This window comes from Myiozetetes cayanensis, unplaced genomic scaffold (assembly GCF_022539395.1).
Source record: "Myiozetetes cayanensis isolate MyiCay16 unplaced genomic scaffold, myiCay2020 scf6-25, whole genome shotgun sequence".
Lineage (NCBI taxonomy): Eukaryota > Metazoa > Chordata > Aves > Passeriformes > Tyrannidae > Myiozetetes > Myiozetetes cayanensis.
In genome coordinates, this window is record NW_026087853.1 from 31,982,304 (window position 1) to 31,995,194 (window position 12,891).

The following is a 12,891-nucleotide window of genomic DNA, read 5'->3' on the forward strand; positions in this document are numbered from 1 at the left end:
ATTTCAGAGAGGCACGTTGATGGGTTTGTTGGTTTTGCTACTCAGCTTTTCACATAGGTGCATTTAAGTTTCTAGGAACGGCAGACAGCTGATGATGACCATTTCAGCTTACTGTTTCAGGATTATACTGTTTTATGTTGATCAAGAGTTAGATAAAACTTCTCCGATTCTGATTTTTTTTTCTCTTAGAGAAAGTGAGGCCTAAACTACTTTGTTTCTTCACTAGCTTTCATTGCAGCCAGCCAAGCCACTGGAGCGTAACACATAAATATGTGAACTATAGATAAATGTTTGTAGAGGCTGTGGCTCAGCGTTCATGCATTCTTGTAGATCCTGAGTGGCGTAGCTGGGAATGAAATGTTAAGATTTGTGACTGTCCTCTGTCCTGCTACAAACTGGCTTTTAATTGTGCCATTTTGTAAGGTCTGTCACTGAAAGATGGGAGCTGTTCTAGAAACAGCAATGGAAGAAAATGACAGGTTTAGACTCCTTGCTATGAGGATATGGTAAATTAATGCACAAGGTAGGATTCCTGATGCTATTTTCATGGTCTTACAATAGAGGAGTTTCTACAAGACACAAACTTAATAAAATACAGCTGTCTGTCCACCTTTTTCATTGGAATTTGCTTTGTGCCATGCTCTGTTTGGTAATATGGTGCTACTACTTTTTAATACAGACTTCTGAACCGGGTATTTCCCGTGAATCCTCGCTTAGGCTTGTCCAGTCAGTTTACTGCAGATTTCTAACCAAGGCCTGATTGCCTCTTCTGCTGCAGATCCAGGCCTACGTGCTGTGTAACAAGCTGCGCTCTGCGTATCTGGTCTCGGTGAGGCAGGAGAAGGCCAGGGCGGTGCAGCTGGTGCAGCACGTGCGGCAGCTGGCCGAGAGCAGCGGCGACGACGTTGTCAAGGCCATCTGTGCCCAGTGGCTCTCAGTGCACCAGCCCAAGATGAGAAATCGGCTTCCCCAGGGCACCAGGAAGTAATAAGTGATTGACATTCACCATCATACAGGAGGAGAAGGCTTCAAGACAGCTTAAAGGTGTCTGGTTCAGTTTCATCTTGGTAAAGTGGAAGTCTCTTGACTCATGTTGGTGGGAAATGGATGCTGCTAATGTGCCTTTGGTGGGGAGGGAACTAAATTACAAGTGCCAGTCCTGTATTTTGACACAGTCACTACCTCAGGGCATTTTTTGGCTCTTTTTCTGACAGAGGGAGGGGGGTAGTTTCAAACTGAACAAGCAAGGATTTAGGTGTATGGAGAGAGCAGTTCTCTTTCTGGTTTTGGCTTTTGGTTTTTGTTAGTTTTTAATTTTTTGGGGGGGTTGATATTTTTTGAAAGCACTGAACTTAATATGGGGTTTATTTTTAATCCAGAAAACATGTAGAGAGGACAGAAAAATTTTATCAACTCAATGTAGTCTAGAGGATATACTTTGTGATTATGGGTTTCCTGTAAAATTTTTCAAGATTGAAGAGATCTTCTGTTACAAAGACTAAAATTCAGAGATTTTTTTAAGCCTCTATACAAACCATTGCTACTTCTTTTTTTTTTTTTTTATTCCCTCCAGTAGTACAGTGTACCTAGTTTTCCTTTGTTTGTTTGAAAAGGTAGGAACTGATTCTTTATAGCAGGTTTGTACTTACCAGTCACACTGTGTGATGTGTGCCATACATATGGCACTTCAGCCCCTACTAGATGAATGAAGTTATAAAGGGCATATGCTGTAAAGGGGAGTACAAAGGGAAAATAAGCCTTTAAAATATTTGAAGAATCACGTACCTCTTTCTTTGCTATGGCAATACCCAAAAAATTGTTGTCATGCAGCTTTATGACTGAGTAGTTGACAGTAAACTTCCACAGTTTTTCATCAGGTATAGCAGAGAATATGGATAAAGCAAGCTGTGGCAAAATTCCAACAGCATTGTATCCCTGTCACACAGGGATTTATTTATTTATTACCAGGATAATCTGTCGTTGTCAAGTACAATAGAACACCAAACTGTACCTATTGTCTAGACAGGCTTTGCTCTGGAAGTGTTATGTGAATCAGTTTTATGAGAAAAGCAGCAATTTTTGTGTAATGGTTGTGTAATGAGGGATGCTGAAAAAAGCAGCTGCTTCCCTGTGACTGTGATTGGGACATGAAAAATTGATAGAAGTGTGGTAGATAGTAATATGACTTTCAAAAAAAAAGAAAACCAGAACAAAACATGGCATTCCACAACAGTTTGTTTTACTGTTTACATGTAAAAACAGAAGTAGGAAAACTAATTCAGCAGAAGTAGGAAAACTAATTCACTTTTTTGTTAAAAAGTTGTTTACTTAAAAGAAATGACAGGTTTTCTGAAGTGTAACTTAATTGTAAATAGTTTTCGTACATAAAATAATTGAGACTGTCAAGTAAGAGTTTTGCACTAACCCCAAGCTCACTGTAATGAAAGAAGAGGCTTCCATGGTGTTGGAAAGGATTTGGTCCATCTTCTTCAGGGTTTCAAGAGCAGTGCCCCACTGACACAAACACCTCTCTTTGGAGGTACTCTGCTCACTAGAGCAGGGCAAGAAATGTCTGAGTGAAGCAGTCAGAAATGACCACATGGAGCTTTCAGAATCCCCTGACCACAGATTTACCTTATCCCATTAGTGAGCAGTACTAATGAAAGCTTTTGTTTCCTTGGCCAGACTGACGTAGCTTTCCATCAGCTTGTGACTCTACCTATGTTTTCAATCGTTTTTAAACCTATAAGGTTTTATTCTTTGTGGGTGTCGAAATCTGCATTTCTGTAACACCACCTTTTCTGCTCAAGTTCCTTCAGCTGTACAGAGCACAGAGTGGAGTTTGCCATGCAGACCTGTCAGTTTCGTACCTGCCTTTCTTCCTGACCTCTTTGCACTGTACCTGATGCACTTTATATAGTGTTTGTTGTAATTTAATGTTCTTAACCCAGAATCATAGGGATCTTTCTCATACCAGCAGAACCTCAGATTTTGATCCTGACTAACTGCCTTGTGTCACGAGTAGTGCAATTATCAAGGGGGTTTGAATTTTTGTCAGCAAAAAGGGATTGACTACTGCCAGTTAAAAAGAACTTCTCTGTTCATGACTAAGGTTTGTTTACAATGATAAAAGAGAATAAAGTATTATGACTGTTAATGTATCTCCTGTTTACTTTTTATCTTAGCATAGCTGGGGCTCTCTTTCTAGATCTGCATTTTGCTTTTGGCTAGGCTTAGCAAAGTATTTAGAAGGGGGATAATTTTTCTGTCATGCCAAATCTGCTACAGCGTCCTCAACATTTAGATCAATTGGAACGTCACATCTTTAGAAGTCCTCCCAGAAGCTAGGTAGCTAGTTCAGCCTCATACGTGCACTTAGTAATCCTCTTCAGAGCTTTGCTAGTTAATCTAACTGTCCCTTACAGGCTTCCCTTTGAGACAGCTAAATGAGCTTTAGTTCCCTCAGTTTTGTACAGATCAGCTGAGAAGTATAAATGACTTGCTCAAGGTCAAAATGAGTGGGTGTCTCTCTATGGAAATATGTAGTCTAATATGTCTTAAGTTAAATCTACAATCACTCTTCCTTGTGAAGAGCATTGACCTGCAAGGGCAAAAAATAGTTCACACTAGTGACACTTTCTGCTTTTAAAAAAATGGTTTCTCTTGCTCCTGAAAATTACTTTCAAGATCAGAGAATCACACAGAGAAAGCAAGCCTAGTCTCCAATGCTAGGTAGCATTCTACTGCTACGTTGGAGTTGTGGATTTAGCTTCATAATCGGGATGAAGCAGAAAGAGGGAGGGGGAAAAAGGTACAGCGACAGGGAAAAACACAAATGGACTTTGAAATGTTACCTGAACTGAGTTCTCTACATTAGCAAGGCAGGGGCTGGTAACAGCAAAACCAAGTAAACTGATTCAACATTTCTGAAAGAAGATACGGTCTCCTGTTGTAAGAGGAAAATGGCTTTATTTAGTGTTGCTCAGAGGTAGCACAGGACTGATCTGCATAGATAACACCCAGACAGAAAGAATTAAAGTTAGCATTTGTTTCCCAAAACTGGCAGTTGGTCACAATGGCAGGCTCATATGCAAATCCAAAAATTTCCAGACTTTTTCAAAAGCAGAAGATAATCCAATGAGATGTGGTGCTTGGTTTCTGACTGCTTAACTCTTTCAGAAATAATCTGATTACGGATCAGACTCTAGCAATTGCACCCAAGTAGCACTGGAGTTCCAAGGGAGCAGTCTTGTTGCTATGTGGACTGACCCTGCTGACCTGTGGAAGTGCAAGCTGTGTGGTCCTGCTCAGGCTGACTGCCAGCCAAGGCCAGCCAAGGCCAGTAACTGCTGGGCAGACAAATGCCAGGATTTCTGTAGATCTTACCTTCCTGTGCTGTAGCTGGCTCAACCATAATAGCACAAAAAAGATAGTTGTTTAATATTTTTTGACATGGTTCAGATTTTCTTTACTCACTCATTCTCTTTTCTAGGTTCTAAAGTCCTTTAAAGTGCAGCTGGGGGGCTTACTGTGACAATTCTTATACCATCTTTGCTCAGTGTTTTACAGGAGAGATGTTGATTTCTTTAATAAGATAACTTGGCCATGCACAATTACAGTGCTCCTGCAACTTTCTAACCTCCCAGCCACCTCCACTGAGACCTGGGTTCTCAGAAGATGTGCCCAACCCTCAGTGAACTCACTGCAATCAATGGGCACTTAGGGCCAGGATACTGCAGTGGCTAGGGTCCAGCTACTTGGAGAGAATTATTCCACTTAAAAATGTTACCTATTGCTTGGCACAGAAAGGCCCACACCTGTTTCTGTGTGCTTGTGAGCATTTGTATTGCATTTACTTGTCAGAAATTCTAATATCCTAGAGTACTTTCACTCTGCCAGGTCAAACTGTAGGAACTGAACATAACCTTCGATTGTAAGTTTAGAGTCCTACCTTTTCACTATTGCTGTTAGAAAAAAACCCACAACCAAACTTTATTTAAGGTAATTTTTTTTCATAATCTAAACCTAAGACTGCAACCTCCCTTTCTATTCTAAAGCCAGAGGACAATAGCCTTGGGCTGCTGTGTGAGATACCAAGCAAAGGTTGCTCCCTGCATCAGTGCTTTAATTCTCCAGCTAGGAAAAGGAGTGATTGCTTACAAATCTCAATTCTTAAGTGTAGTATTCCAGAAATTCAAAGTAGGTTATGCCCACAGAGCCATCACTGGGGCAGCTGAAGTACAGCATTCTACTCCTACGGTCTCTCAGCAGTGCTCTTCCCCAGAGAGGCATCACTGGACTCAGCCAGGTACACACAAGGTCTGTGCTGCTCAGTCCCACTGGATGCCGAGGAGCTCACAGCTCACGCTCCAGAGCTTCCTTGCTGTCTCGTCATCCCGGCCGCGAGGAGATACGTACGCTGGCTGGCAATCACTGAAAGAGGAACATTCTTTTAATTTATTAAGTCCAAGATCTCCATCTGCATTAGCACACTGAAATGTCAGTGTCAAGATAAGGGAGTTGCTTTCGATCAATTTAATTCAAGACCAGTTGAAGAACGGTGGGAAGCTATCCAGCAAAGGAGTAAGGGTTGGTGCTAAGCCACCATGAGAAAGCTCTTAGGGCAGAATCTCTCCCAACAGCACCAAGAACTGACAAACAAGTCTAGTTTTATCTGTTGTTTCAATTCTTAAAGAAACCTCTTCAGTGTACATTCTCATTAATACCACTAGAAAGGGGTATTAATGCTAACCAAACTTCTTCAGGGGCACCTTTTCTAGCAAACACTACAAAAAAGCCATTCAAACAGCCCTTCATTCTAAACTGTTTATCCCATCCTATTCATCCCACGATATGCCCAAGAATAATCATACTGTAATAACCATGCATGGTTATCCCCTTTTCCATTATCCTCTAAACTGTGGCTCCTTTCTTCTCAGCACTCTGTCTGGAATAGAGATCCTGTGTTCTCATCTGTAATGCTAGATTGTGCAATAAAGGAGAGTTTCAGAGCACAGAAGAAATGGCATCTTATAAGGTTTCCATTCAGCCCAGTGTTTTTAGAACTCCAAGTCCACAGTCTTTGATGTTCCTGAAATGACTCTGGTGGACTCTACCTGTCTTCTTGTAGCATGCAAATTTTTTTCTTAATGACTATACTTGTTCTTTATAGTCTACCGCCTGGAAAGTGAAAAGGATTTAAGGCTAGTCCAATGTTAATTATGAATTACTGTTGAAGCTACTCATTTCCCACAAAGTCCAAAGCTCCTTTTTTTTCTGAGTTTAAAATCCATCAAAGTTTTCTGCACTCCAGCACATAAATGCTACATTTTTATCCTGGGATGGACAGTCATTCAGGGAAGATAAGGACACCTATTTATATGTTCAAGTCTGATTAAGATACTACAAGCTCCCAAATAAAGATCAGGCAAAGTCATTACAGAGACTAATCTGGTCACAAATCGCAAGAGGAAAGCTCTGCAAAGACACAAAGGCTCCAACAGCATCCAGGGAAGGAGGGTGAGGGGAAGACAGAAAAATTTTCACATTCATTTCCCAAAAAATGAGATTGTTACAGTGCTCTACATCCAGTGGGAAGCTGACAGACATATCAGCTTGAATCTGTTCAAACAGCAGTCTTAAAATCTAGGATGATGATGATTTGGAACTGCTCCGGGCTGTAGTTTAGGTGATGGGAAAAGCCATGACTGTGCAGGGTCCTGGAGTAAGTCAAAATAGCCAAGAAATAACAGGTTTTGTAGTGGGAGCTACACAAGACCATTTGCAGGATAGAGTGACACGCAGGAGTCCCTGCCACCTAGTAGGTCTGTCATGCTGGAGAATCAAGTTATTTTGTCACATGCCAGACCTGAAAATCTCACCTCCTAGCTCTGCATCTCCATCAGCCCTCACAGCTCCTTGGGAGCACAGGCCCCTTCTGCTTCAGTGGGGTAAAACTACAAAGAGAGCCGAAGTGGTCTTTCCAGAACTGACTCAAGTGACCTCATTAACTAAACAGTTCTACAGAAAAGTGACTTTTCCCAAGTCACAGATCAGATGAGAGCTCTGAGCATGTGATAGCCATTCCTGCACTTTGAGTACGTTGATATTCCTGGCACTAAAGGACCTGCTATTGTGTGAAATGTTACATAGGTCAGGGATTTCTTCTAACGCAGTGGCAACAGAGCTGCAGAGGTAATGTTCTAGTATCTGTCACCCTCAGTCTTACCAGACAGCCTCATACTCAGTCCCTTTTTAATGAAGAAAGTAAGTCTCATTGCCCAGTCAACAGGGTAGCCTTTCACAGAGTATCACTTCATCAGCTTGCACCCACCTGAAATACTGTCCTGTCACAGAGTCGAGTTCCTCAGCTACTGCACAGTAAATACTCGTCTGAGCTCCTTCCCAAGGTGTCTTCAAGAAGAAGGAGAATATCTTCCACAGCCAAGTCATTACAAATGAGTGCCGGACCAAGTCAGAATAGACAGAACCAGGATGGAGAGCATTTGCTGTGACTTTAGTGCCTAAGGCAAAATAAAGTAGTTCAGGACAAATCTTTATGCATCTAAGTGTCTTTAAAAAGAGGGCAATATACTCCTCAATTCTACTTGCAGATATTCTGTAAGGAATATCTGGATATTCTTAAAGAAGGAGTGCAGATGTGGACACAGAGAGAGCTAAGTGAAGTCCTCTGTAGTTACCGCTTGCTGGATGTGATGGATACACTTTACCTTTTAAGCAAACCAGCAGTAGTTTGCTAAAGGCCTGAGCCCTGTCTGGACCAAGAACACCTCTAGAAAATCCACAAAGAGGACAGTGAGCACCAGTGCACAGGAACTTGGAAAAGCATCGTTCAGTTAACACAAGTAGCATGTGGCTTTTCCAAGATTGATTTATCAAGGAACAAAGATAGTTGTGGTGAGTCTAACATGTACCTTTCCCACTGTATGCAATTTGACTACAAGCCAACCACTTTATTCCATGAGTATGACAGCCTAACTGAGCCTTCTCTGAGCTCTCCCTGCCAGGCAGTGTGACTGCATGGTGACGACCTCCCCTTGAGCTGGGTCACTTCTCAAGGTCGCTCCTCAAGGCAGAGACCTTCCCGCAACAGCACCTTTGGATGAGCCCATCTGGAGCTGAGCCCCAACTGCAATTGGACTGCACGCCAGGTGACTCTCCCCTTGAGCACGGATGCCTCTCAACGTTTAGAGATTCCTTATCTGAATCTAAGAAAGCCTTTCTTACCCAGGCGGAGAGACCCTTGCTTGCCACAGATCTTCGGTAAGTGACTGATGGCATGCTGAATTAATACTGAGGAAACATTACTAATCCATATAGCTACTTAGTAATAAGTAATAAGACTGAAGCTAGCTACATCGAGGCTCCCTAAGGAGTTTAGAAAGCCAAGGGGGCCAATCTGAACTTCATGACTCAACAGGAGGGTGTTCCTTACCCTTTGTGTTTCTAGTCTCGTGTGAATCATTCTAACTCAACTTTCCTTAATAAGTTTCTTCCATGCAGTAATAGAGTGAACTTTGCCATCGAACTTTGTTAAGTCAAACTTTTATGACATCACGTTAAAACCACTTTTGCTAATACCTTTGATGGCGATTCTTTAAGTGTTCTAAATCCCTCATCTGTGACACTGGAGCATCCCCTACTCCCTTCCAAACACTGTGGTCTTTCCATGCCTTCTGCAAAACAAAGTGCTAGAGGGCCCAATTGCTAAAACAGCAGCAGTTTCCATCAGGCTTTTGAGAACACCTCTTTCTTTTGATTTACTCTAACAGTAATTTCCTGGGGAAGACACTGCTTCTGTTTTACTAAATAAATAAATACTTAAGTGAATGAGTGAATGACATGACTGTGACAGAGGCTGTGACTTAAGAGGTACTGTCTAGTCTTATGCTTGTTCTACCACCCACCAACATCTAAGGCAGCTGAGTGTGCATTAGCTTTTCTATTTGGAGACTGAAGTTGTAGTTCTGTTTTCAGCTTCCACTCACATACCACAACTGTCTGTGTGGATGCAGCTAGTTTTTGACAAGCACCAAAGAAAAAGAGATACATTCAACTGTGCCAAGCGACTAAACTCTTCTGCCCTGTTGTAAAGACAATTAGTGTTGTAAGTCTCCTGGTTCCACAGACAGGAGATATTTTCTTCCTGCAAAAAGCTCTCAGTGACACTTGCCTCAAAGCATTCAATTTCTGCATAGTCAATTTCCAGACCTTTCTTCAACCCACTGTCCCCATCCACAGTGCTCAAAGTCAAGCAAAAAAACGCTCCCCTTGGCTCTGGAACTTGCCTTGCAGCCGCCTCGCCAGCTCCCGGGTGAAGAGCACGTTAGCCAATTTGCTGTGACAGTAGGCGAGGCCACAGTTGTAGCTCTTCTCACCATGGAGATCATGGAAGCGGATTCGGCCTCCGTGATGAGCCAGGGAGGACACGTTCACTATGCGGGCTGGGGCAGACTGCTTCAGACGCTCCAGCAGCAGGAAAGTCAAGAGGAAATGACCTAGGGGTGAGACGAAAGGTTATCCTCTGAAGGGTGCCCCTGCTTGCTTATATGTTCAATCTTACTGCTGCCCTCATTTCAAGTCCGGGAAAAACAAAACCCCCTTGAATGAACAGCTAAACTTTTTTGGGGCCTTAAAGTTCTGCTCCTCATCTTCAAAAAGTTGGAGCTGTCATACATTTCAAAATGTCCCAAGTAACATGTACAGATACTTAAACTGGATCCATGATAAGCAAATACACCACACTACATCTCCAGAACTCTAACTCTGGCCTTCCATCCTTCCCCAAGAAGACAGAATGAGAAAGAGAAAATCTGAAAGCGAGATCTTCCCTCAGCATTTTGCCTCAGATATTGGTGTTGAAAGATGACAATCTTTTAGGTCCTTTCCAACCCAAACCATTCTACAGTTCTTATATTGAGTGCAAACATGATTCCACTGGCCTTACCAAGATAATTGACTCCCATATGCATCTCAAAGCCGTCAGCGGTCTTGGAATAAGGGCATAACATTACCCCAGCATTATTAATGAGAATATGGAGTTCCTTCTCCTCTGCAAGAAACAACAGACATCCTTAATCAGGGAAACAGAGAATGAAGACCGCACACATCAGCCAAAAACCCTCTTGCTGTCTGAGTTGCAGCCACATCACCATAAAAAAAAAAAAAAAAGGGTAAGTCTCCTACCACAAACTAGCTCATGGCCTCTGACCTGCCCCTGCTGTGAACCACAGTACCCAACATGGTACAGAGATATGCAGGGCAGGGATTTAGCATTGGCTAGAAGAGCAGATGGCAGTCCTTGGTAAAATATTCTCACTGAAAAGAATGATCTAGAGACTGTACCTGCTAGAAATTTCTCAGCAAACTCCCGGATTGACTTCGTATCAGCCAAGTCCAGCTTTTTCACAATGACTTGCTGGTTCCCTGTCTCAGCTCGGATTTCACTGGCTGCAGCTTCTGCCTTTGCAATGTCTCTGCAAGCAATGATCACCCTCGCACCTGCAAAGAGGGGAGGGGAGAACAGCAAGAACAGAAACAGATCACTGGAACACATTGGATGATCAAAGCTACAACAAGGAGGCTGACTTTGCACAGCATTACGAACAATATATTTTTTCTTTGGGGAACTGGCATCAGTCAGGGGAGCAGCTGTAAGGCACAAAGCCTTTCCAACTATATTGTAAGCTATGATTCAACCAAAGGATGCTTTCAGACCAAGAAAAAACATCTGAAGTGCCTCTGTCCAGGTTCTCCCAGGTCAGGAGTATGTACCACAACACTGGTATGAGAGGGTTGATCTGCTTTATAATGGGAATGTCAAGTTAGGGGCACATAAAGGTACTTGGATACCAGCGTAATTTCTAAACGGATTGTGATCAGGTAATCTTCTTATCAGTTACCCAAAAAACCAAATTAGCTTAAAACATGAATAAGTAAAGCACACAGCAGTGGACCTATGGCATTTCCCAGCTTCATACAAGCAGAACACAGTGATAACTAGGAACTTCTCCAGCCCTGTCAAACCAGCTGCAGTGCAGAGCATTTCCATGTACCCAAGGCACACTTCTGGAGTTCAAGCAATGAAACCAGTTTGAAGAACTGGGGACTTGCACCTCAGTAGTTACAGACTCTGGAAGACAAACACTTGGGCTTATCTGCAATAACGCTGGAATCAAATTGACATCAATGTAAGCATGAAACAGTCCTCTGTTAGGTCCAGACAAGGGACTACGGACACACAGGCACGGCCACCTCAGCCGCACAGGGATGCCTACTGATGAGTTGTGACTTGCCTCTCCGTGCTAGGTCTCTGGCAGTCTCCTTCCCGATGCCTGTGTTAGCTCCTGTGATTATCACCACCTTTCCCTCCATCTTCGCTGTCGACTTACAGCGTCCTCCAGCGACATACCTCCTGCAAGAGGGGAAGGCACCAGTCACCTCAGCCTCCCTAGGGGGCTCGGGCCGGGGCTGAAGCGCCCAGAGCCACGGCGTTCGCCCCAACACTGAGGCTCACCGCTGCGCTCAGGGCGCCGGGGGATCACGGGCGCCGTCACCCGGAGGGGCCGGTCCCGGCCGAGTCGCCACCGGGGCACCGGGAGCGCGCCCCGCGCCCCGCTAAGCCGGGCCCCGCCCATGCGCCCAGTGGGACCACGGCTCCCATTGGCTGTGGCCGCGCGCTCCGGGTCCTTTTGCCCAATGGGCTGCGCCGCCGCGCCCTGAGGTGAACGAGGGCTACGCCCCCTGCCGCCCCTCCGCGAGCGCCGCCGGTGCGGGGCCGGGACAGAGCCGGGGAAGCGCCGGGCGGGCCGTGGGGTAGGCTGAGCCCCGACCCCGAGCATCCCAGCTCCTGCCGTGAGCGCGTCAGTGGCACCGGAGCGCTGGAGCAGGGGAAGTCTGAATGATTCCTGAGCGCAGCGCAGGCTGGGAGCGCGGGGTTCCCGCTGCTCGCCCTCCCGCCACACGCACACGCACACACACAGCCTCGCCCTCAGAGGCGCCGCGCGTCCCCTCCGCGCCCCTCGGCAGCCGCCGCTGCTCCGCGGGGCCGAGCGCGCGCTCGGAGTCGGGGCCGCGCTCGGTAAGACGCACCTGATGTAGGGCGCTGCCACGAAAAGGAGGACGGGGACGGAGACGGCGGCGCCCAGTGCGACTTCCCAGCAGTTGAGCATTGCTGTCGCCGCTTACCCGCGCTCTGCCGGCGCCCGGCGCTTCGCGGCCACACCACCACCCTGCCCCGCCCCGCCCCGCCCGGGACACGCCTGGGACACGCCTGGGACACGCCCGCGCCAGCTCAGGACACGCCCACGACACCTCGAGACGCGCCTCTCGCGGCACGCGGAGCACTCCTGGACGAGCCGGGCGCGCCAGCTGTTCCCAGGGACTCCAGTGCTGGACACCCGGCGGGCCGCGCTCCCCGCCGCGGGAGTGCCCCCGCCGGGAGTACCCGCGCGCAGCGGGAGGCCGGCCGGCTTCACACCAGCAGCCCTCTGCTCTTTACCCCGGGCAGAGCACGGCTCCGACCCGCGTCCCTGTGTTCATCCTAAAGCCGCCGTCGTACTCGCATTCCGCAGTTACTAAGCCGCGAAGTGCCCGCGGAGGCAGCGCAGTGGCGGCTGTCAGCAGCGGCACTCGGAACACCTATTCACACCCCCCGCCGAGGTGTCTGTCATTCCCCCTCGCAGAGCAGAGCGCACGCAGTGATGCGCACGCCGGCAGGGCCGAGCCCCGGGAGCAGCAGGACGGTGCCGGCTCCCGGTGCGGTGTTGGCGGCGCAGGAGCGCCCCCGTGCGGGGCGGGCACTCCCGCCGGGACTGCAGCTCCCGGCAGGCAGCGCGGGGCGCTCCCGGCGGCGGAAGCGCCCTGCGGGGC

At 46.4% G+C, this 12,891-nt stretch overlaps 2 protein-coding genes across 8 annotated transcripts in view; one reads left to right on the forward strand and one right to left on the reverse strand.

The window, feature by feature from the left end:
- The window catches only part of ZFYVE26 (zinc finger FYVE-type containing 26), a 46,848-nt gene extending 43,691 nt beyond the window's left edge, over positions 1-3,157 (forward strand). For all 4 annotated transcript variants that reach the window (XM_050335004.1, XM_050335005.1, XM_050335006.1 and 1 more), the window contains one exon: positions 779-3,157. In XM_050335004.1, coding sequence (XP_050190961.1) covers positions 779-988 — 210 coding nt within the window. In that variant the 3' untranslated portion in view covers positions 989-3,157. The remainder of the gene's footprint in view (positions 1-778) is intronic.
- Positions 2,921-12,672, reverse strand: LOC126650353 (retinol dehydrogenase 12-like). 4 transcript variants are annotated; one of them, XM_050335012.1, is made up of 7 exons: positions 12,581-12,672; positions 11,316-11,434; positions 10,366-10,521; positions 9,968-10,072; positions 9,309-9,518; positions 7,334-7,523; positions 2,921-5,433 (listed from the first exon to the last, which is right to left on the reverse strand). In XM_050335012.1, exons 2-7 carry the CDS (start codon positions 11,392-11,394, stop codon positions 5,331-5,333), a joined length of 843 nt encoding a protein of 280 aa, XP_050190969.1. In that variant the 5' UTR covers positions 11,395-11,434; positions 12,581-12,672; the 3' UTR covers positions 2,921-5,330. The 4 variants fall into 4 exon arrangements, with proteins under 4 accessions (XP_050190969.1, XP_050190968.1, XP_050190967.1 ...); XM_050335011.1 differs by having other exon boundaries at positions 12,521-12,652; XM_050335010.1 differs by lacking the exon at positions 12,581-12,672 and adding an exon at positions 12,112-12,255.
- Between the last annotated feature and the right edge of the window lie 219 nt (positions 12,673-12,891).